This window comes from Panulirus ornatus, chromosome 52, assembly GCF_036320965.1.
Source record: "Panulirus ornatus isolate Po-2019 chromosome 52, ASM3632096v1, whole genome shotgun sequence".
NCBI lineage: Eukaryota > Metazoa > Arthropoda > Malacostraca > Decapoda > Palinuridae > Panulirus > Panulirus ornatus.
In genome coordinates this window covers 10942272-10968931 of record NC_092275.1, presented here as the reverse complement: position 1 = coordinate 10968931, position 26660 = coordinate 10942272, and the positions used below count along the sequence as shown (strand labels likewise).

The 26660-nt window shown below is 40.4% G+C and overlaps 1 protein-coding gene across 6 annotated transcripts in view; it reads right to left on the bottom strand.

Annotated features, from left to right (window-relative positions):
• alpha-Spec (alpha spectrin) overlaps positions 1-26660 on the bottom strand; it is a 176977-nt gene that overhangs the window by 103070 nt on the left and 47247 nt on the right. For 4 of the 6 annotated variants that reach the window (XM_071692154.1, XM_071692158.1, XM_071692156.1 and 1 more), the window contains exons 8-11: positions 17470-17621; positions 16877-17041; positions 15989-16030; positions 4656-4804 (exon numbers count right to left, since the gene is read on the bottom strand). In XM_071692154.1, the coding sequence (XP_071548255.1) occupies positions 4656-4804; positions 15989-16030; positions 16877-17041; positions 17470-17621 (508 nt within the window). The remainder of the gene's footprint in view (positions 1-4655; positions 4805-15988; positions 16031-16876; positions 17042-17469; positions 17622-26660) is intronic. The other 2 variants (XM_071692157.1, XM_071692160.1) reach the window with 1 other exon arrangement.

Sequence of the window (26660 nt, the reverse complement as noted above, 5' to 3'; positions counted from 1 at the left end):
AATTACTGCTTGCTGATGACAGTGCTGATGCCAAATTTAGGGGAGAAACTCCAAGGTTTCTAAGTTTAGCAGTGTGTGTGAAAGTAAAAAGTTGAGTAAATGTGAATGCATGACAGGTTATTAGGTTTAGCAGTGGAAAGAGACAGGTTAGCTGGAGTATGCATCTGAAATGAGAGAACCTGGATAATGAAGAGTGGTTTTGATACCTTAGAGCAGACATGGCAATGAATGAAACCACAAGAACTGATACAAGCTATACAATGTGTTATCAGCACAAGATGATTCCGATATATGTGGATGAGAAATCATGGAAGAGCCAACAGAAAGGTTTGTGTAACTATGTGGCAATGAACAAAAGGTTGAGAAAGGTTGTGTTGGACACTAAGAGTTGTGAGAGAGATCTTTGGAGATTCTGACCATTTTGCAGTTCTTGTGGAGGTGAGGATCAGGGATAAGTAGAGGTATGGCATAAGTAAGAATGGAGAAGAAAAGCGTTAGCAAAGAAGATGAATATGAGAGATAGCAAGGAGGAGTATGGAAGAAGGGACTGAACATTTAGATGAAAGAGGAGTAAATGTAGGAATACACTCGTGTGAATGAGGTGTTGAAAATGTTTAGACTGTTAAAAGCTGCAAAATTAGTAACTGGATACAATGTTGTGAGATATAAGAATAAAAGTGGAGAGGCTTGGTGAACGGATGAGGATAGAAATAATGTGGAAGAGAAGAAAAAGGCATATAGCAGATTTCCTGAAATTAATGCACCACTGAAGGTTCACCAAAGAGAAGAGAAGAATATACAATGAGTAAGTGGAATGTCAACAGGATGACGAAGGAGTAGATTAAGATTCTGAAAGACAATTGAGATAAAAGTTTAAGGAAACCAAAAAATTGTACTGGAAGGAGGTGAAAAAGGAGAGTTAGATGTAAGGGTGGAAATGTAAATATGAGAAGTAAGGGAATAGAGTTGCTGAATCAAAAGGAAGACGGTAAGAGTACTTTGAAGAATTGATGAATGTGGGAGGAGACACAGCTGTTGTTACATGCACAGGTAAGGAGGATGGAAGGAAAGGGATACAAGTGCAAGGGTCTATAACAAAAGAGGTAGAAAAGAAAAAGCAATAATGGGTTTGAGGGTTGGAAATAAGTAGTAGGTAGGAACATTAGGCAGCGGCCAGTAGGAACATTAGGTAGAAGCCTTTGCGAACACTGCACTAGACTTATCCTCTGTCAGTGGCCTGTTAAAGGTGAGGCACTAAAGACTACGAAGCAGCAACGGAGTTCACTAGTTATGAAGACTCTATTGCCGTGGCCACCCAAAAGAAGGAGCTCCAGAATGGAAAGGTACCTGGTGTGGATGGAACAACAGTTGAAATGTAGAATATGGAAAAGAAAGTGTGATAGAGTGGATGCATGTGATATGCAGTTTAGCATGGAAGCAAAAGGTTGTGATTGAGGATTGGAAGAAAGCTATTATTGTTCCTTTATCTACAGGAAAAGTTGCTGGATGCATGTAGCAATTATTGGGGAATATATAAAAAAATCCCTCATCCATTCCTGGTGCTACCTCACCCCATAGGAAACAGCACTGCTACCCCCTGCTTCAGCGAGGCAGCACCAGGAAAACAGACAAAAAGGCCACATTTGTTCATACTGTCTCTAGCGGGATGAAAGCAAGCAAGTATGAATATGTACAAGCGTACATATGTATATGTCTTTTTTTTTTTTTTTTTTTCCAAAAGAAGGAACAGAGAAGAGGGCCAGGTGAGGATATTCCCTCAAAGGCCCAGTCCTCTGTTCTTAACGCTACCTCGCTATCGCGGGAAATAGCGAATAGTATGAAAAAAAAAAAAAAAAAAATGTGATGTACATGTGTATATGTTGATATGTATATATGTCATTTATTTAATCATTTATTTTACTTTGTCGCTGTCTCCTACGTTAGCAAGGTAGCACAAGGAAACAGACGAAAGAATGGCCCAACCCACCCATACACATGTATGTACATATACGTCCACACACGCAAATATACATACCTTCACATCTCAACGTATACATATATATACAGACACAGACATATACATATATACACATGTACATAATTCATACTGTCTGCCTTTATTCATTCCCATCACCACCCCGCCACACATGAAATAACAACCCCTCCTCCCCGCATGTGCACAAGGTAGCACTAGGAAAAGATAACAAAGGCCACATTCGTTCACATTCAGTCTCTAGCTGTCATGTATAATGCACTGAAACCACAGCTCCCTTTCCACATCCAGGCCTCACAGAACTTTCCATGGTTTACCCCAGACGCTTCACATGCCTTGGTTCAATCCATTGACAGGACGCCAACCCCGGTATACCACATCATTCCAATTCACTCTATTCCTTGCACGCCTTTCACCCTCCTGCATGTTCAGGCCCCGACCTCTCAAAATCTTTTTCACTCCATCTTTCCACCTCCAATTTGGTCTCCCATTTCTCCTCGTTCCCTCCACCTCTGACATATATCCTCTCGGTCAATCTTTCCTTACTCATTCTCTCCATGTGACCAAACCATTTCAAAATACCCTCTTCTGCTCTCTCAACCACACACTTTTTATTACCACACATCTCTCTTACCCTATTATTACTTACTCGATCAAACCACCTCACACCACATAGTGTCCTCAAACATCTCATTTTCAGCACATCCACCCTCCTGCGCACAACTCTATCTATAGCCCATGCCTCACAACCATATATCACTGTTGGAACCACTATTCCTTCAAACATACCCATTTTTGCTTTCCAAGATAATGTTCTCGACTTCCACACATTTTTCAACACTCCCAGAACTTTCACCCCCTCCCCCACCCTATGATTCACTTCCGGTTCCATGGTTCCATCCGCTGCCAGATCCACTCCCAGATATCTAAAACACTTCACTTCCTCCAGTTTTTCTTCATTCAAACTTACCTCCCAATTGACTTGTCCTTCAACCATACTGTACTTAATAACCTTACTCTTATTCACATTTACTCTCAACTTTCTTCTTTCACACACTTTACCAAAGTCAGTCACCAGCTTCTGCAGTTTCTCACACGAATCAGCCACAAGCAATGTATCATCAGTGAACAACAACTGACTCATTTCCCAAGCTCTCTCATCCACAACAGACTACATACTTGCCCCTCTTTCTAAAACTCTTGCATTCACCTCCCTAACAACCTCATCCATAAACAAATTAAACAACAATGGAGATATCACACACCCCTGTCGCAAACCTACATTCAATGAGAACCAATCACTTTACTCTCTTCCTACACGTACACATGCCTTACATCCTAAATAAAAACTTTTCACCGCTTCTAACAACTTGCTTCTTACACCATATATTCTTAATACCTTCCACAGAGCATCTCTATCAACTCTGTCATATGCCTTCTCCACCCATAAATGCTACATACAAATCCATTTGCTTTTCTAAGTATTTCTCACATACATTCTTCAAAGCAAACACCTGATCCACACATCCTCTACCACTTCTGAAACCACACTGCTCTTCCCCAGTCTGATGCTCTGTACATGCCTTCACCCTCTCAATCAATACCCTCCCATATAATTTACCAGGAATAATCAACAAACTTATACCTCTGTAATCTGAGCACTCACTTTAATCCCCTTTGCCTTTGTACAATGGCACTATGCAAGCATTCCACCAACCCTCAGGCACCTCACCATGAGTTATACATACATTAAATAACCTCACCAACCAGTCAACAATACAGTCATCCCCTTTTTTAATAAATTCCACTGCAATACCATCCAAACCCGCTGCCTTGCCGGCTTTCATCTTCCGCAAAGCTTTTACTCCCTCTTCTCTGTTTACCAAATCATTCTCCCTAACCCTCTCACTTTGCACACCACCAAAACACCCTATATCTGCCACTCTATCATCAAACACATTCTACAAACCTTCAAAATACTCACTCCATCTCCTTCTCACATCACCATTACTTATTATCACCTCCCCATTAGCCCCCTTCGCCGATGTTCCCATTTGTTCCCTTGTCTTACGCACTTTATTTACCTCCTTCCAAAATATCTTATTCTCCCTAAAATTTAATGATACTCTCTCAACCCAACTCTCATTTGCCCTCTTTTTCACCTCTTGCACCTTATTTTGACCTCCTGCCTCTTTCTTTTACCCATCTCCCAGTCATTTGCATTAGTTCCCTGCAAAAATCGTCCAAATGCCTCTCTCTTCTCTTTCACTAATAATCTTATTTCTTCATCCCACCACTCAACTACCCTTTCTAATCTGCCCACCTCCCACGCTTCTCATGCCACAGGCATCTTTTGTGTTGAAATGTATAGGTGTGTATATGTGCGTGAGTGGGCATTTATGTATATACATGTGTATGTGGGTGGGCTGGGCCATTCTCTCCTCTGTTTCCTTGCACTACCTGGCTAACGCAGGAGACAGTGACTAAGTATAATAAAAAAATAATGTGTGTGTATATGAGTGTATGTGTCTTCTTCGTCTGTTTCCTAGCACTACCTCGCTGAGTTGGGAGACAGCGATCAAGTATAATAATAATGAAAATATTCAATATAGCTATTCACAAATGGTAATTATTCATAGTAAATTATCCTCTTCTCACCCACCTCTCAAGATCCTGTCGATCTTCATTCATGGCATCAAGCTTTTCTTGCACTTCAGCAGAGGCAAAATGGCTAGACTGAAGGAGTTGGTGTCCAAAAAGTTCAAAGGCTTGGAATGTTCCAGCACGAGCATCAATCTCTGTGCGGTGCTCCTGAACAAAAAGAAACAATTCTGTCATATGTAAATACTCTTCGATGTGTGCATACTCTACCAGTGCAATGCAGCCACTGTGGAGATGCATAAATTAATGAACTAATCTCTTTAACAGAGTGTGAGTACATGAATCTATCTATTACAAAAACAAAAAATTTCTAGCCAAAGAAAAACTAAGATGCAAATTTTTCTGCAATCAAAAACAAAGGAAGAAAACATCACCTTCTCTAACTACCACTGATGTGCTGTGAGCAAATCCTACTAAAAAGCTGTGCTTAAAAACAAATGCAGAGGAAAATGGTCAATTGAGTGAGGCTATAATCTAAGGGAAATATTTTCTGAAATATACATCTACTTGAAATATTATGATACAAAAATATGAAATATCTTTCCCAGTGACAGTGCTAAACCTTAAACTGCAGTCTGTGGCATGCTATGCATCTCCTGGTGCAGCATAATATTTTTCTTAAATCTAAAAAAAAATCTTTGAAATATAGATAATTGGCCAAAGACCAGATATAAAGAGAGAGAGAAAAAAAATGCAGTGCCTGTAATTGAAGCGGGTGTGAGGGGGCGGCATCACAACCATCAAGGACAAACATGAAATAAAACAAAGAAAAATGTGTATTTACCATTAACTAGTACTTTATTGGTTTCCTTTTCCTTTATACACTCCTTCAAACAACCAAGAACTGAATCAGCAAGGTTCTGAAGCCATTTAGAGTCCATCTTTGCTCACATTTTGAGAATGGCCACCTCCAGCTTAAGCTGCAACAAAGTATCCCTACTTCGTAATCTAAATTTCATAAGCGCCCATAAGCTTTCCATTTCAATCATGTCCAGTGAATTCTTGACCCAGTCACTGAAACACTCCAGTGCACAGTCCTGAACCCAGTCAGAGAACAGTTTGACAGTATAACACTTTAAGAATGTGGAAGACGGTCAGACAATAGCTTGAAGTAACTATGTCTTCATATTTCCATTCTCTGGCAACACTACAAGGTCCCCAAACACTATATTAACTGAAAAAATCCCATACCACAGGTGAAGCAAGGAACTTTACAGTGCTTACAATGTATTTGGGGTCACAAGGCTCATGCCCACCATAGCCACCTGTTCCAGAAAAGGTGGTTTCATGACTTCACAAGACACTTCTGAACTTAGCTGTATCCCAAACTATATATTTCTTGCAAAAATCGATGCTTTTCTACTGGTGCCTACAGGTTATGAGTAGTTTAGGAAGCAGTCTGCAGCATCATGAAGAACAGGAATACTGGGGTCACTCAAATTAAAATCATCATCTTTAAGATGTAAAACAATTGGGTCATCATTGTGTAAAGCCATCAGGAATGCTACGTGAAACTGAGGGCACCTGTGCAATATCCAATGTTGCTTTTTTCTAATGGGCGACATCCTTCCCTGGTTTCTCGCCAAGAACTCCACTGAAAAACATGTGGATGACTCCCTATTTGAGTATTGTTTGGTGTTTTCGTACAAATTCAAATTGCATGATCTGAAACTGTATGAATTTATGGGGGCTACAGAGTGACAGCATCTTGACAAAGTGCATTAGCTTCTGAAAGGATTTTTCATAAATTTCAGTTCCTCATCGTCACCTTCCTCCTCTTCAGAAGATTCATTCAGTCTGGGAATCAACAATGCTGGCTATCAAGTCAGAATCTGTTGGACTGAATGTTACTGGAGCTCCCTCATCAACATTGAGACACTCCTCTACTTCACCTTCATTAATCTGTATATAAGAATCGAGTACAATTTTAAATGATTTCTAATGCCCAACACTGAAGCCCTTAAATTCTCTCTCAGAAGAGCTTTCTACAAACATGCTAGATGGCCACTGTTTCCACCAAGCACAATTCAGGGTGATCTTGTTTGTTTTTCAAGCACAGGCATTGTACATGGCATCTTTAATTGCATACTTCCACTGAAACTGAGTAACTGGACTGTCAAAGTTTACTATTTCACTAATAAGACCCTTCTTGCAGTGGCACTATCTTTTCAATTATTCCTTGGTCCATGGGCTGGATTAAAGATGTAACAACATTCGCACGCAGGTAAAAATGAAAATGATGTTAGAAATAAGCAAGCTTCCATGGGAGTGGGCTCCACAGTTGTCCAGAAGCAGGATGACCTTGCTGTCCTCAGGTTTGCCAATACTCCTAAAAAGCCGCTTCACTTATAATGAATAAAACTATCCTTGTCCATCCAACCACTATTCAGACCTATATATGTCACAGGGAGATGAGCCACAACCTTAATGCTTGAAGTAGCTAATACTTGCCAATAATCAGAATTCTGAGCATGTGTGTGCCATTAGCATTAGTGCAGACAACGAACGTGATATGATCTTTGTTCTTAAAACCTCAAGCACCAACTGCACTGAAAGAAGCACGTAGAAGATAGTAGGTATTGCCAGGACAAAGCTGTCTCATCAGCATTATAAATCTGCTCAGTACTGAAGTCATGCTCATTAACTAACTCTTCTAAAGTAGAGTTGTACTCTGCAGCACTGTCATGGTCTGCTGACCTACACTTACCTGGTATGTCAGGTTTAAAAATGCTGTGAAGTTTCTTGATTTCAACAAGCCAGCCCCTAGAAAAAGAACACGTCACCTTTGTCTTCATCTCATTACAGAGTTGTTTGGTCTTCCTGATGAGCAGTGGAATGGAGATGGGTACTCCCACAGAGAATCACCTGTGAAGAACAGGGTCCAACTCAATGAGTTTAGGCTGATGAAGGGTCTTGCATGCCTTTGGAGTCTTGGGCTAGGACTCACTTCTACATGCCTCTTTTTCCTACTGCTTCCTGGTGATGTCTTAAATAGCCATTATGCCGATGTTGCAGTCCTTCATGTGCCATCTTGGACTCGTCCTTAGCCAATCTCTCACATAACTCCATCTTTTTTGAGGCTTAAAATGTTTCTCTTGTGCTTTGTGCAGGAGGTAGATTGCTTTGAGAAATTATCAGGTAATTGCTGATGATGCCTGAAAGGGGCCATTGTCCATAAGATTAATACTGGGTGCAAAAATAATACTCAAATGTGCAAGAACAGCACACAAACACCACACCAGAAAGCACATGGGAAACAGCAAATAATCGCCAGTACCCGAAAACATTGAATGGTAAGTACATTAATTGCTGCGGCACAGTGCAAGTGCAATCTGAAATATTTCTATGTATCTTTTTCAATTTTATTATTTTTCCCAGATAATCGAGGGTTGCTAAACAAATTGAAAACATACATTATTTTGAACATTTCATTGTCTCAAATCATGGATAACAGAGATTTTACCAATCTTTGAGTTTTACTATCCGTTATGTCACTTTTCAGTCAGAAAATGTCTAAAAATAATCTGTATCTCACCCTGACCACTAGCCTAAATCTGGGTTTCATATGATTTACCTTCTGCATACAGGTATCTATCTTTTAAGTCTACTGTAGATGAGAAGTATAATAAAAAAAAATCCTCCTCTACATTACTTCATTCATCAACAATTATGGGCATGTATGAGCGTAAGATGTAATGCCAATGTATGTACAAGTTCTATGCTGAATCTACACATAACAGGCATGAGAAACATTTTAAGGCTTTGGCAGGCAAATGCTAATGAAATCTATGGATAAGTTGAGGACTCAAACAGTGGGCGAATCAAATGAAACCAGGAACCATTACATCATCAATCAGCAGAACTAGCTGCGAATTACAGGTCTTTAAATGGAAATAACACAAATGTTTTTAAAACTGCTGAGAAAAATGAAGTATGGATACACAAACAATAATTAATAGAAACAGGAGGGTAAAGAATGATACATACTGATGTTCTGAGGAAGTTTTATGTAAGGCTTGAGTATTCATCAGTATTTGCAAAACATGACAAGAAAACATTATTTTTTATTCTTTTTTATTTTTTTTTTTTGCCGCTGTCTCCCGCGTTTGCGAGGTAGCGCAAGGAAACAGACGAAAGAAATGGCCCAACCCACCCCCATACACATGTATATACATACGTCCACACACGCAAATATACATACCTACACAGCTTTCCATGGTTTACCCCAGACTCTTCACATGCCCTGATTCAATCCACTGACAGCACGTCAACCCCGGTATACCACATCGATCCAATTCACTCTATTCCTTGCCCTCCTTTCACCCTCCTGCATGTTCAGGCCCCGATCACACAAAATCTTTTTCATGCCATCTTTCCACCTCCAATTTGGTCTCCCACTTCTCCTCGTTCCCTCCACCTCCGAAACATATATCCTCTTGGTCAATCTTTCCTCACTCATTCTCTCCATGTGCCCAAACCATTTCAAAACACCCTCTTCTGCTCTCTCAACCACGCTCTTTTTATTTCCACACATCTCTCTCAACCTTACGTTACTTACTCGATCAAACCACCTCACACCACACATTGTCCTCAAACATCTCATTTCCAGCACATCCATCCTCCTGCACACAACTCTATCCATAGCCCATGCCTCGCAACCATACAACATTGTTGGAGCCACTATTCCTTCAAACATACCCATTTTTGCTTTCCGAGATAATGTTCTCGACTTCCACACATTCTTCAAGGCTCCCAGAATTTTCACCCCCTCCCCCACCCTATGATCCACTTCCGCTTCCATGGTTCCATCCGCTGCCAGATCCACTCCCAGATATCTAAAACACTTTACTTCCTCCAGTTTTTCTCCATTCAAACTTACCTCCCAATTGACTTGACCCTCAACCCTACTGTACCTAACAACCTTGCTCTTATTCACATTTACTCTCAACTTTCTTCTTTCACACACTTTACCAAACTCAGTCACCAGCTTCTGCAGTTTCTCACACGAATCAGCCACCAGCGCTGTATCATCAGCGAACAACAACTGACTCACTTCCCAAGCTCTCTCATCCACAACAGACTTCATACTTGCCCCTCTTTCCAAAACTCTTGCATTCACCTCCCTCACAACCCCATCCATAAAAAAATTAAACAACCATGGAGACATCACACACCCCTGCCGCAAACCTACATTCACTGAGAACCAATCACTTTCCTCTCTTCCTACACGTACACATGCCTTACATCCTCGATAATACACCCTAATAAAATCACTAGAAAGAAAAAGTAAGTTGAAGTCAAGACAAATGATCTCTCTGGGTAATCAACAATACATCTATAACCTTTACATTTTACATGGAAAGATCTCTTACATATAGGTATACCCTTTTTATAAAAAAAAATTTGCAAACTTGGGGTATTTAACCCTAATCTTGCAAGATGACAAAAAGATGGGATTCCTACATAACTCCTTGGAACAAAATTGCTGCCGTGAACATTAACAATTACAGTTTTCATACCTATGTAAACTCTTTAGCTACAGAGAAGCCACCTTAATTTGCATATTAGGTACCAGAATCCTCCATGAACTATCAAATCACTAGTTTAACCAATTCAAGTGGAAGCAATATATTAGGTTCTGAAGGCCATAAAATATTCATACACTTTTCCAAACCTGCTTTAATAAATATTAAGCATCATACATACTTCACATCTATTCATCTATTATACTTGAATGCTGTTTCCGGCATCAACGAGGCAGCGAAAGGAAAGACAAAGAATTGCCCATCCACTCATACACACACACATATATTTTCTAGTATTATTATACTCAATCGCTGTTTCCTGCGTCAGCAAGGCAGCACCAAGAAACAGACAAAGAAAGGCCCATCCACTCATATACAGACATATATTCATAATCATCCATATACAGACATATACAAACATATACATACACAGACATATACATACATACATACATACATATTCATACTTGTTTGCAATCATCCATTTCTGTCTACCCCGCCACACAGGAAAAAGCGTCACTACCCCCCACTTCAGCGAGGTAGCGCCACAAAAACCGACAAAAAAGGCTACATTCGTTCACACTCAGTCTCTATCTGTCATGTGTAAAGCTCTGAAACCACAGCTCCTTATTCAAATCCAGGCCCCACAGACTTTTCCATGGTTTACACCAGACGCTTCACACGCCCTGGTTCAGTCCATTGACAGCACGTCGACCCCAGTACACCACATCATTCCAATTCACACTATTCCTTACATGCCTTACACTCTCCTGTATGTTCAGGCCAAAATTGCTCAAAATCTTTTTCACTCCAACATTTCACCTCCAATTTGGTCTCCTGCTTCTTCCTGTTCCCATCACCTCTGACACCTATATCCTCTTTGTCAATCTCTCCTCACTCATTCTCCCCATATCCAAATCATTTTAACACATCCTCTTCTGCTCTCTAAACCATACTCTTTTTATTTCCAAACATCTCTTTTACCCTTTCACTCATTACTTACTCAATCAAACCACCTCACACCACATACTGTCCTCATTTCCAACACATCCACCCTCCTCCATACAACCCTATCATTAGCTAATGCTTCACAACCATACAACATTGTTGGAACTACTATTCCTTCAAACACCCATTTTTGCTCTCCAAAATAACGTTCTCTCCTTTCACACATTCTTCATCACTTCCAGAATCTCTGACTCCTCTATTCCCACCCTGTGACTCACTTCCATTTCCATGGTTCCATCCGCTGTTAATACCACTCCCAGATATCTATAATGCTTCATTTCATCCAACTTTTCTCCATTCAAACTTAAATCCCAATTAACTTGTCCCTCAACCTCTACTGAACCTATTAAACTTGCTCTTATTCACATTTACTCTAAACTTTCTCCTTTTACATACTTTTTCAAACTCAGTCACCAACCTCTGCAGTCTCTCACCTGAATCAGCCACCAGAGCTGTATCATCGGCAAACAACAACTGAATCACTTCCCAGGCCCCCTTATCCACAACAGACTGCATACTTGCCCCTCTCTCCAAAACTCTTGCATTTACCTCCCTAACCACCCCATCCATAAGCAAATTAAACAACCTTAGGGGCATCATACATCCCTGCCACAAACTGACATTCACTGGAAACCAATCACTCTCCTCCCTACCTACTCGTACACATGCCTTACATCCTCGATATAAACTTTTCACTGCTTCTAGCAACTTACCTCCCACACCATATAATCTTAATACATTTCACAAAGCATCTCAATCAACTCTATCATATACCTTCTCCAGATCCATAAATGCTACATACAAATCCATGTTTTTCTAAGTATTTTTCACATACATTCTTCAAAGCAAACATCTGATCCACACATCCTCTACCACTTCTCAAGCAACACTGCTCTTCCCCAATCTGATGCTCTGTACATGCCTTCACCCTCTCAATCAATACCCTCTCATATAATTTCCCAGGAACACTCAACAAACTTTTCTAATATATTCAACTGCAATACCATCCAAACCCACCACCTTGCTGGATTTCATCTTCTGCAAAGCTTTCACTACCTCTTCCCTTTTTACTAATCCATTCTCCCTGACCCTCTCACTTCACACACCACCTTGACCAAAACACCCTATATCTGCCACTCTATCATCAAACACATTTAACAGACCTTCAAAATACTCACTCCATCTCCTCACTTCATCACTACCTGTTATCACTTCCCCACTTGCCCCCTTAACTAATGTTCCCATTAGTTCTCGTCTTACACACTTCATCTACCTCCTTCCAAAACATTTTATTCTCCTTAAAATTTAATGATACTCTCTCAAACCAACTCTCATTTGCCCTTTTTCACCTCTTGCACCTTTCTCTTGACCTCCTGCTGCTTTCTTTTATACATCTCACAGTCATTTGAACTACTTCCCTGTATCATCTAAACATCCAAATGCCTCTCTTTTCTCTTTCACTAACAATCTTACTTCTTCATCCCACTACTCACCACCCTATCTAATGTGACCACCTCCCAATTTGCTGATGCCACATGCAGCTTTTGCACAAGCCATCAATGCTTCCCTAAATACATCCAATTCCTCACCCACTCCCCTCATCATTTGCTCTAACCTTTCGTCATTCTGCACTAAATCTCTCCTGGTACTTCCTCACACAAGTCTCCTTTCCATACATAAACGCCCATACATGCACATATATATACATATACATATCAACATATACACAAATGTACATATATACACATGCACATATTCATACTTGCTTGCCTTCATCCATTCCTGGCACTTCCCCGCCCCACAGGAAAACAGAATCGCTACCCCCTGCTTCATCAAGGTAGCACCAGGAAAACGAAACAAAAAAAAAAGGCAGTTTCTCACCCAAATCAGCCACCAGTGCTGTATTATCAGCAAACAACAACTGACTCACTTCCCAGTCCCTCTCATCCTCAACAGCCTGCATACTTACCCCTCTCTCCACAACTCTTGTATTTACCTCCCTCACCACCCCATCCATAAACAAATTACAACCATCAGGACATCACACATCCCTGCCACATACCAACCTTCACTGGGAACCAATCACTTTCCTCTCTTCCTACTCATACACATGCGTTACATCCTTGATAAAAACTTTTCAGAGCTTCTAGTAGCTTACCTCCCACACCATAAACCCTTAAGACTTACTACAAAGCATCTCTAACAACCCCTCATATGCCTTCTCCAGATCCATAAATGCTACATACAAATCCATCTGTTTTTCTACATATTTCTCACACACACTCTTCAAAGCAAACTCCTGATCCACACATCCTCTACCACTTCTCAAACCACACTGCTCCCCCCCCAAATCTGATGCTCTGTACATGCCTTCACCCTCTCAATCAATACCCTCCCATATAATCTTTTTTAGGAATACTTATCAAATTTATGCCTCTGTAGTTTGAACACTCGCCTTTATCTGAATAGATGAAACCATCCAACAAATACAGTTAGAGATATTATATAAAAAAGCACTTCAACATTACATAAACATCTTCCATTATCCAAATCATCCTCTGAGTGACACAAATAAAAAGATCTTTTGATAACTGAGCTACGCAGTGTGACACTGGATCCTAGTGGTGGATGGCTGGCTAGCTGGTAGTCCATGGTGTTGCTGAGGTAAGCAAAACTCTCATACCATTGTAGAAAGAAATGAATATGATTTCAAGCTAAGCATCATTTTCTTAAACCAAAAACCACAATTCATTCTTTTGTTCACAAGATTTAAATTTGTAACAAATTAATTCACTTGACAAGACTCAGCTATCAAAATGCTGAAACTTAGTCACACACCACAAAAACTTACCAGAAGGTACTGCGATCAGCAGCTATAAAATGCCTCATTTGACGAGTTGAATTCACCAAAATCCTGAGGGGAGGAACTCACCAGCTGCAGCTGCAGCACCAACAACACCAGCAACAGCAGAGGATGTAGAGGAACTTGTGGGGAGATTAGACATCTTGATGTAGGTCCATGACCACGTGAGTAAGGGGTTAGACTGGAGGGAGATGTTCACAGGACAATGGTACAAACAGAAAGAGCATAGAGGGGTGGGCGGTGAGCAGTGGGTGGCTGAGGCAAAATTGCCAACTTGGATTTTGTAGCCAGCAACAAATACATCTTTACTCATTACCACACCAGGTGTTTCATAATTGATTATTTCCTAAAAAAATTATTAACTTCAACTTTTGTGATATAATTGTCATGCAATGAATCTGTTGACAGAACCAATGTGGCTGTATCCTCCACTTTCCCCTCCAGTGTACAATCATACATTTCAGCGGGGAACTTAAATATATATTCCATGATATCCACCTTTGTACAACACATTACCAAACCATATTTTTCATTGCAAAACAGATTTTTCACATCCAGATTACCTTCAATTTGGTTAAAGAAAATACCAAATGTAAACCCTGAGCTGAAGATGTTGTGGGAGTCCTCTCAAGGCAGAAGCAGGAACTTGCCTGCCAATCATACTGACCTAAGATTCTTAGGCAGCAGCTGGTACTGTTCAGCTGCAAATCATTAAAATTGAACCAAAAACTTTCACAAAAGAGGTATAATACATGTAACCACAAATGTGTGAATTTGAATTTTACAAATTGCCATGACTCCACTGTAAAATCAAAAATGCAAAAATAAATGTATGCATTTTCTTTATTCCTATACAAATGTGCCTAACCCTGTGAGCCTTTAATGCTTGTTACAAATCCCCTGCCCCCTTTTTTTTTTTTGACCCTCATGTGAAACAGGATACTGTACGTCAATAGATCAAAATTCAAGACAAGGATCTTATGAGTGTGACTATAAAAAGGCCATCCAACATGCCAAATCCTTATATCCTTATTCACACGTTAGTAATGCCACTCTTCACACAATGCACATATTGCATAACAAGTTTTAACTAAATTGTTAATACATGTACTGTGCTCATTCTAAAAATTTAACTATGATGATTAAATCAGGCAAAGTCATAAATCCTGCCAAAAAAATTGAAGTAAATTTATCCTTTTACCTACTTTCTGTTAATATCAAATTTATTTAATAAGGTAACTAACCCCAAACATGAAAATTACAGTTAACTAAGACAATCACTTAATCAGTGTACGTCCTGTTTGTTGTTTGTGTTTGTGAACTAACTACTTTCACATCAGATAATTCTCTTTGTTACAGGTGCTGCATTTATAATCTTATTTCCATAAAACAAATTTGCTTCTAAATGTCAGAGTTTCATGCTATCATTAGTGACAACATAGAGGGAGGAGCATTTCCTGCACACGTGCTATATCAGAATACCTTGTGCTGAACAGCACAATAGAGTGGCAAGGAATTCTATCCATAATATATCAACATGTTCTTTTTCCAAAGACCATGCAACAATTATCCATAAAATATAAAAGGAGAGATATTCAGGGAGAAAGCATTTACAATTCAACTTGTCAACCCAACTTTTAGACATTATGAACATTAGTCAATCTCACAGGAATAACATGCTTCTGATTCCTTTATAAGGTGACTAATTTTTGTAAGTGCTCTACATGCGAGTTTGTTGTTAATCCACAATACTTGGTTTTGGGGCAGGAAATGCTCTCCAGTGAAAGTAACTACAATGTTGAGGCCAGCAATACGCTAGTCATTAGTATGGAGCATCTACAAATGGAAAACTAGAACACTACCCTTGGCCCCAAAACACACGAGAACACAACAAATCACCATGTGCGCTGTAAAACAACCTACGACACAACTCAGTACCTGAGGGATACCATAGCGAGAGTCAAACTCGGCTCGGAAGCTCTAGAAAAGGAAGGGTGATACATTACCGACCGTGAAGTCACTTAGGATATTCCCTTACCTAATTCAGATTAACAGACAAGAGGACTCCTATTGTTTAATCATTAAAGTCCAAGTTGCCAGGATTAAATATTGTGGATTACAAGCATGGACTTGGCATTCAAACACCTTTAGCTCTTTAATGATATAAAAAATTTGCCTTTGTAAATAGTGAAGCATGAAATTCTGGAAAGAAGTCATTACTACTTTCTGGGGCACTTTAAAGCTATGTCCTCTTATCCACACAAAGCATCTATACAGAAATAAAACCTTCATTTGTGCTGTTATCTCTCAGGTGTGCCTGTCAAAGTATTATTCTACAATTATAGTATGGACTAAATACTAATCAATTATGATTTCTGAAAATGATGCATCAATGCAAAGTTCTATATCAAATAAATAAATAACATTAAAATCTGGTTCATTATCCCATTATACATTAAGAAATTCGACAGCTACACCAGTTGCTTTAAAAAACACAAATTGTAATGACAGTAATACTAAGCCTACAAAAGTATCAACATACCCACAAAAAGTCACTGAATATACAGCACAAAACTGTTGTGGGGAATTTAAGTAGCTTTTTCATATACTAAGTATGAGAATGAAACCAAACACCATACTTCAAAAGGACTTAGTGATTTGAACAAGTGTTACAAGTAATTGAGAAATACATCTGATAAAGGTGTTGTGTCAGCTCTAATTCTAATTTTGCAATTCTTACAGAGGAACTTCACTCTTCCTTTAACAGATGTCTCTCACAGATAAAGCAAAATCACACAAAACCAAAAGTCTAACTCATTACATTACCTGGTGCCTTTCTAGAAGTGCCTCAGCACCTGTTACATCAGTTGCTAGTTCATCTGAACTCACAAGTCCCATCATGGAAGCAATCCAGGAGCTCAGGTCGCGGTAATCACTTAAAAAACGTTGCAGATCATAAGAGTCTAATAGCTTCTCTTTTCGTGCATTAGCCTAAAAAGACAAAAAGATAATAATGATCAAAGCAATTAAAATTTCATAATCAGCAAATCAGCTAATACTCTATCTATATAATCAAGGTATACTTAAGTATGCACCTTTTATCAAACCAGGTATCCCCAATTACCAATCCTTTTTCACCAGACAACTCGAGCTGTTCATAATTACCATTACCCTAACTTATTATACCAACTGTCACATCACCCATTTGATCTCTTACAGAAAAATTGCTAATGCATTCACTCAGTTCCTTCCAAAACACTTGCCTCTCTTCCTAATTCTTCTCAAAAACAGGTGCATAAGCAGACAATAACCCACCTCTCATAATCTACCTGTACTTTCAATCTCACACATATCAGTCTAAAGCTAACACCTTACTCTCTTTAACTAATTCTCAGAACTCCTATTTCAAGTACTGTCACCTTTGCAGTCAGCTGTGTCCAAAGTTCATTGATCTCTCTCTGCTTGCCATAAATAGTATCAGCAGCTTCTGGATGGGTCTGCATAAGTCTATTTGCTGTTTCATCCAACTGTCGTATTTTGTCTCCCAAGGCAGCAAGGTCACGCTCCAGGCCTAAAAGAAACATGGATTTCAAATGCCATGAAACCTTAGAGACAAAGTGCATCATACAGCACATTCAAAGCACTATAAAAAAAGAAAAACTTCAAGAGCTTTTCATAAATCAAATGCATAGTTAAAGGTAGAATACAGAATATCCATAATCCTCTAAACAATATATTGCTTGGATTTTGGAGTAACATGACTTAAAAACATGGGCCTCACAATGTGTTCTGAATACATTTCAAATTAAGAAAGAGGAGTGTTTTGTACAAATAATGCAAGTTCTAAATGTTACTTGTTTGTAATATATGTTAATTTACATCTTATAAAATGTATCTTCTGCCCTAGCAAGGTACCAAAGTACCAAAAACAAACAACATCCTCAATTACACACATCCAATCCCATTTCTAGCTGTCATGCATAAACCACCCATAATAATGAGTAGGGGGTCTGAAGTAAAGGTAAGTGATGTTAATAAGACTGTTCAATCTGTATATAGATAGGGTGATGAGAACAGTAATTGCAAGGATCTTAGGGAGAGAGATAGGTCTGCAGTTTGGCAGGGGTAGGGGTACTTGGGAGGCACGTCAATTTTTGTTTGCTGATGACAATGTGCTGGTGGCAGATTCGAGACAAAAACAGCAAAATTGGGTGTACAAGTTTGGGAGAGTATGTGGAAAGGGAAAGTTGAAAGTAAATGTACATAAAAGCAAGGTTATCAGGTTTAGCACTGGATAGAGATATGTTTGGGCATGAGTGTGAGCAGAGAAAATTTGGAGGATATGAAGTATCTTAGACTTCCTGGGATGGAAAAGACAGCAAACTGAGCAATGAGAGCTAAAGTGAGTAAGAGTGGGTGAAGGTCATAAGAGCATTGAGAAATGTGTGGAAAAAAAGGTCACTATCTGGGAGAGTAGAGAATGATATGTCTGAAGGTACAGTAGTTCCGACAATATTTTGTGGATACGAGGCATGAGCTTCCAATGAGAATGTACAGAAGAGGATGAATGTATTGGACTTTAAGTGTCTGATGACAAAGCGTGGTGTGAAAAGGGTTGATGGAGTAAGACACGAGAGGGTACATGAGAGGTGTGGTACAGTATCTAAAATCAGAGTTAACTTAATGTTCAAAGTAATTCATGTTTTTCAATTTTAGTTGAAAGAAAAAAATCAAACAGCGTGTACTGTGCCATACAGATTACTGAACTCACCACCAGGTGTTCTGTGGCGCTGGTGATTGTGTGCTATCTCCTATGTGCTTTCTGGTGTGGTGTTGTGTGCTAGTCTTACAAACGTGTATTTTAGATTCCCTGGATTATTATTGTGGAGAGTGGCCCCTTTTAAGCATCATCAGCAATTGCCAGACAGCTCCTTGAAGTGGTCTATGTTTCACATTAAGCACAAGATTAATGTTTAGCCCTTGCAAAGAAGATAGAGTTGTGCAATAGCCTGGCTTAAGGCAAGTCCAAGGCAGGACTTATGAAGGGCTTCTATGTCATTTGCTTACAGGGAGTTCTAATTGGAACAGGCAACACAGATATGGATGGATTGATGGATATTAATATTTCTTTTATGTAAGATATCTACAAGTCACTTCCGCTTCCATGGTTCCATCCGCTGCCAGATCCACTCCCAGATATCTAAAACACTTTACTTCCTCCAGTTTTTCTCCATTCAAACTTACCTCCCAATTGACTTGACCCTCAACCCTACTGTACCTAATAACCTTGCTCTTATTCACATTTACTCTTAACTTTCTTCTTTCACACACTATACCAGACTCAGTCACCAGCCTCTGCAATTTCTCACATGAATCAGCCACCAGTGCTGTATCATCAGCGAACAACAACTGACTCACTTCCCAAGCTCTCTCATCCTCAACAGACTGCATAGGGTGGGGGAGGGGGCGAAAATCCTGGGAGCCTTGAAGAATGTGTGGAAGTCAAGAACATTATCTCGGAAAGCAAAAATGGGTATGTTTGAAGGAATAGTGGTTCCAACAATGTTGTATGGTTGCGAGGCGTGGGCTATGGATAGAGTTGTGCGTAAAAGGGTGGATGTGCTGGAAATGAGATGTTTGAGGATAATATCTGGTGTGAGGTGGTTTAATCGAGTAAGTAATGTAAGGGTAAGAGAGATGTGTGGAAATAAAAAGAGCGTGGTTGAGAGAGCAGAAGAGGGTGTTTTGAAATGGTTTGGGCACATGGAGAGAATGAGTGAGGAAAGATTGACCAAGAGGATATATGTGTTGGAGGTGGAGGGAACAAGGAGAAGTGGGAGACCAAATTGGAGGTGGAAAGATGGAGTGAAAAAGATTTTGAGTGATCGGGGCCTGAACATGCAGGAGGGTGAAAGGCGGGCAAGGAATAGAGTGAACTGAATCTATGTGGTATACTGGGGTCGACGCGCTGTCAATGGATTGAATCAGGGCATGTGAAGCGTCTGGGGTAAACCATGGAAATTTGTGTGGGGCCTGGATGTGGAAAGGGAGCTGTGGTTTCGGGCATTATTACATGACAGCTAGAGACTGAGTGTGAACGAATGGGGCCTTTGTTGTTTTTCCTAACACTACCTCGCACACATGAGGGGGGAGGGGGATGATATTCCATGTGTGGCGAGGTGGCGATGGGAATAAATAAAGGCAGACAGTATGAATTATGTATATATGTATATATGTATATGTCTGTGTGTGTATATATATGTGTACATTGAGATGTATAGGTATGTACATTTGCGTGTGTGGACGTGTATGTATATACATGTGTATGGGGGTGGGTTGGGCCATTTCTTTCGTCTGTTTCCTTGCGCTACCTCGCAAATGCGGGAGACAGCAACAAAGCAAAATAAATAAATAAATAAATATCTACAAGTATATCACATAATTCAAAATAGTTGAGCAAGTAATGAAAGGGTAAGGTGGAAGTGTGGTAATAAAAAGGGTGCAGGTGAAACAGCTGAAGAAGATGTGCTGATATAGTTTGGAAATATAAATAGAATGAGTGAGGAAAGGTTGACAAGGATATATGTGACAGAAGTGAAGGGAACAAGAACAGAGAGGCATAACTGGAGACGAAAGGATAGAGTGAAAAGGAACTTTAGCAAATAGGGCCTTAATATACTGGGGGTGAAAGGCCTAAATGTGACAAGAGAGAACTGGTAAAATACGGTATACACCACGGAAAGGTTTGTGGGGCCTAGGTGTGGACTGGGAGCTATTTTCCATAAATTGCACATGATACAGAGAATTGATATGAGCCGATACAGCCTTTCTTCATCTGTTCCAGGCACAACCTTGCTAACGTGGAAAACAGTGATCAAGAAAAAAATTTAAAAAACATATGTGCGTGCATGGAAGTGTATGTATATACATGTGTATGTGGGTGGGTTGGGCCATTCTTTTGTCTGTTTCCTTGCGCTAGCTCACTAACGCAGGAGACAGCGAAACAGTGCAGTTAATCCCCCCTAAAATTTAATGATACTCTCTCACCCCAACTCTCATTTGCCCTCTTTTTCACCTCCTGCCTCTTTCTTTCATACATTTCCCAGTCATCTGCACTATTTCCCTGTAAAACTTGTCCAAATGCCTCTCTCATCTCTTTTACTATTAATCTTACTTCATCCCACCACTAACAAACCCTTTCTAATCTGCCCACCTCCCACGCTTCTCATGCCACAAGCATCTTTTGCGAAAGCCATCACTGCTTCCCTAAATACCTCCCATTCCTCCCCCCACTCCTCTTACGTCCTTTGCTCTCACCTTTTTCCATTCTGCACTCAGTCTCTCCTGGTACTTCCTCACACAAGTCTCCTTTCCAAGCTCACTTACACTCACCACTCTCTTCACCTCAACATTCTCTCTTCTTTTCTGAAAACCTCTACCAATCTTCACCTTCACAAGATAATGATCAGACTTCCCTCCAGTTGCACCTCTCAGCACATTAACATCCAAAAGTCTCTCTTTCACACGCCTATCAATTAACACGTAATCCAATAACGCTCTCTGGCCATCTCTTCTACTTACATATGTATACTTATGTATATATCTCTTTTTAAACCAGGTATTCCCAATCACCCGTCCTTTTTTCAGCACATAAATCTACAAGCTCTTCACCATTTCCAACACTGAACACCCATTGTACACCTATTATACCCTAAACTGCCACATTACTCACCTTAGCATTCAAATCACCTCACCTATCACTATAACCCGGTCTCATGCATCAAAGCTGCTAACACACTCACTCAGTTGCTCCCAAAACACCTGCCTCTAATGATCTTTCTTCTCATGAGCAGATGCATATGCACCAATAATCGCCTATATCTCTCCATACACTTTCAGTTTTACCTATATCAATCTCGAGTTTACTTTTCTTACACTATCACATACTCCCACCAATCCTGCTTCAGGAGTAGTGCTACTCATTCCTTTGCCCTTGACCTCTCACCAACCCGTGACTTTACCCCCAAGACCTTCCCAAACCACTCTTCCCCTTTACCCTTGAGCTTTGTTTCACTCAGCCAAAACATCCAGGTTCCTTTCCTCAAACCTACTACCTATCTCTCCTTTTTTCTCATCTTTGTAACATCCACACACATTTAGACATCCCACTCTGAGCCTTCAAGGAGGATGAGCACTCCCCACATGACTCCTTCTTCTGTTTCCCTTTTTAGAAAGTTAAAATACAAGGAAGGGAGGGTTTCTAGCCCCCTGCTCCCGTCCCCTTTAGTCTTCTCCTATGACACACGGGGCAAGCATGGGAAGAATTCTTTCTCCCCTATCCCCAGGGATAAAGCATAAAAATATCATATATATCTTAAAAATTAATTGCATAGTTTTTGATATATAAGTGTAATCCACAAATGTTATTTTCAGTGTGGTAAAGAGGTCTCCTGGCAACAACAGGAATTACACATATGGAATACCCCAAGGCTGGCAAAAACATGGTTAGCACGGTACAAAGATTATGAGAATTAGGGGGTTTGAGGGAGTGACCCTTGAGAGACATACCTTATGTCTTCAGAAATTGGGGTTTGGGAGGTGACTCTTGAGACATACCTGAAGTCCTAAAAGAAACACTTCAAAGCTATAAATCAGCATTTTCTAACTCAAAAACACATTTATTCTATAAAAGTAAATTATTTATCTATTATACGTAATCGCCATCTCCCGCATTAGCGAGGTAGTGCAAGGAAACAGATGAAAGAATGGCCCAACCCATCCAAATACACATGTACATACTTAAAAGCCTACATGCACATATACATACCTATACATACATATACACAGACATATACATGTTGGAAAGGATAACAATTTTGCACGTGATCACGTATATTCCTACGAGTCCACAGGGAAAATGAAACAATAAGTTCCCAAGTGCACTTTTGTGCAATAATTACATCATCAGGGGAAAACAAAAGAGAAATAAATAATATTTCTCTCGTGTTTCCCCAGATGATGCAATTATTACACGAAATTGCACTTGGGAACTTATTGTGTTTCATTTTCCCTCTGAACTCATAGGAAGACATATACATATATACACATGTACATATTCATACTTGCTGCCTTCATCCATTACCCTCACCACCCCACCACACATGAAATAGCATCACCCCCACGCATGCGCGCACGTAAGGTAGCACTAGGGAGAGACAAAAAGGCCACATTCGTCCACACTCAATCTCTAGCTGTCATGAGTAATGCAAAAATAAATGAAGTGTACAAAACTATTTAGAAACGTAATAAAGAAATAATATTTATTTATTTATTTTGCTTTGTCGTTGTCTCCCGTGTTAGCGAGGTAGCGCAAAGAAACAGACGAAAGAAATGGCCCAACCCCCCAAATACCCATGTATATACATACACGTCCACACATGCAAATATACATACCTCTACATCTCAATGTTCACATATATATACACACACAGACACATACCTATATACCCATGCACACAATTCACACTGTCTGCCTTTATTCATTCCCATCGCCACCTCGCCACACATGGAATACCATCCCCCTCCCCGCTCATGTGTGCGTGGTAGCGCTAGGAAAAGACAACAAAGGCCACATTCCTTCACACTCAGTCTCTAGCTGTCATGTAATAAAGCACCGAAACCACAGCTCCCCTTCCACATCCAGGCCCCACACAACTTTCCATGGTTTACCCCAGATGTTTCACATGCCCTGGTTCAATCCATTAACAGCACATCGACCCCGGTATACCACACCGTTCCAATTCACTCTATTCCCTGCACGCCTTTCACCCTTCTGCATGTTCAAGCCCCGATCACTCAAAATCTTTTTCACTCCATCCTTCCGCCTCCAATTAAGTCTCCCACTTCTCCTCGTTCCCTCCACCTCTGACACATATATCCTCTTGGTCAATCTTTCCTCACTCATTCTCTCCAAGTGACCAAACCATTTCAAAACACCCTCTTCTGCTCTCTCAACCACACTCTTTTAGATACCACACATCTCTCTTACCCTATCATTACTTACTCGATCAAACCATCTCACACCACATATTGTCCTCAAACATCTCATTTCCAGCACATCCACTCTCCTCCACACAACTCTATCCATAGCCCACGCCTCACAACCATATAACATTGTTGGAACCACTATTCCTTCAAACATACCCATTTTTACTTTCCGAGATAATGTTCTCGACTTCCACATATTTTTCAACGCTCCCACAACTTTTGTCCCCTCACCCATCCTATGATTCACTTCTGCTTCCATGGTTCCATCCGCTGCAAAATCCACTCCCAGATATCTAAAACACTTCACCCTACTGTACCTAATAACCTTGGTCTTATTCACATTTACTCTCAGCTTTCTTCTTTCACACACTTTACCAAACTTAGTCACCAGTTTCTGCAGTTTCTCACACGAATCAGCCACCAGTGCTGTATCATCAGCGAACAACAACTGACTCACTTCCAAAGCTCTCTCATCCACAACAGACTGTATACTTGCCCCTCTTTCCAAAACTCTTGCATTAACCTCCCTAACAACCTCATCCATAAACAAGTTAAACAACCATGGAGACATCACACACCCCTGCCACAAACCTACATTCACTGAGAACCAATCACTTTCCTCTCTTCCTACACGTACACATGCCTTACATCCTCGATAAAAACTTTTCACTGCTTCTAACAACTTGCCTCCCACACCATATATTCTTAATACCTTCCATAGAGCATCTCTATCAACTCTTTCATATGCCTTCTCCAGATCCATAAATGTCACATACAACTCCATTTGCTTTTCTAAGTATTTCTCACATACATTCTTCAAAGCAAACACCTGATCCACACATCCTCTACCACTTCTGAAACCACACTGCTCTTCCCCAATCTGATACTCTGTACATGCCTTCACCCTCTCAATCAATACCCTCCCATATAATTTGCAAGGAATACTCCACAAACTTATACCTCTGTAATCTGAGCACTCACTTTTATCCCCTTTGCCTTTGTACAATGGCACTATGCAAGCATTAAGCCAATCCTCAGGCACCTCACCATCAATCATACATACATTAAATAACCTTACCAACCAGTCAACAATACAGTCACCCACTTTTTTAATAAATTCTAATGCAATATCATCCAAACCCGCTGCCTTGCCGGCTTTCATCTTCCGTAAAGCTTTTACTACCTCTTCTCTCTTTACCAAATCATTTTCCACATCATTTGCATACCACCTCGACCAAAACACCCTATATCTGCCACTCTATCATCAAACACATTCAACAAACCTTCAAAATACTCACTCCATCTCCTTCTCACATCACCATTACTTGTTATCACCTCCCCGTTAGCCCCCTTCACTGAAGTTCCCATTTGCTCCCTTGTCTTATGCACTTTGTTTACCTCCTTCCAAATAATCTTTTTTTTTTTTTTTTTTTTTTTGCCGCTGTCTCCCGCGTTTGCGAGGTAGCGCAAGGAAACAGACGAAAGAAATGGCCCAACCCACCCCCATACACATGTATATACATACGTCCACACACGCAAATATACATACCTACACAGCTTTCCATGGTTTACCCCAGACGCTTCACATGCCCCGATTCAATCCACTGACAGCACGTCAACCCCGGTATACCACATCGCTCCAATTCACTCTATTCCTTGCCCTCCTTTCACCCTCCTGCATGTTCAGGCCCCGATCACACAAAATCTTTTTCACTCCATCTTTCCACCTCCAATTTGGTCTCCCACTTCTCCTCGTTCCCTCCACCTCCAACTCATATATCCTCTTGGTCAATCTTTCCTCACTCATTCTCTCCATGTGCCCAAACCATTTCAAAACACCCTCTCCTGCTCTCTCAACCACGCTCTTTTTATTTCCACACATCTCTCTTACCCTTACGTTACTTACTCGATCAACCCACCTCACACCACACATTGTCCTCAAACATCTCATTTCCAGCACATCCATCCTCCTGCGCACAACTCTATCCATAGCCCACGCCTCGCAACCATACAACATTGTTGGAACCACTATTCCTTCAAACATACCCATTTTTGCTTTCCGAGATAATGTTCTCGACTTCCACACATTCTTCAAGGCTCACAGAATTTTCGCCCCCTCCCCCACACTATGATCCACTTCCGCTTCCATGGTTCCATCCGCTGCCAGATCCACTCCCAGATATCTAAAACACTTCACTTCCTCCAGTTTTTCTCCATTCAAACTCACCCTCCCAATTGACTTGACCCTCAACCCTACTGTACCTAATAACCTTACTCTTATTCACATTTACTCTTAACTTTCTTCTTTCACACACTTTACCAAACTCAGTCACCAGCTTCTGCAGTTTCTCACATGAATCAGCCACCAGTGCTGTATCATCAGCGAACAACAACTGACTCACTTCCCAAGCTCTCTCATCCCCAACAGACTTCATACTTGCCCCTCTTTCCAAAACTCTTGCATTCACCTCCCTAACAACCCCATCCATAAACAAATTAAACAACCATGGAGACATCACACACCCCTGCCGCAAACCTACATTCACTGAGAACCAATCACTTT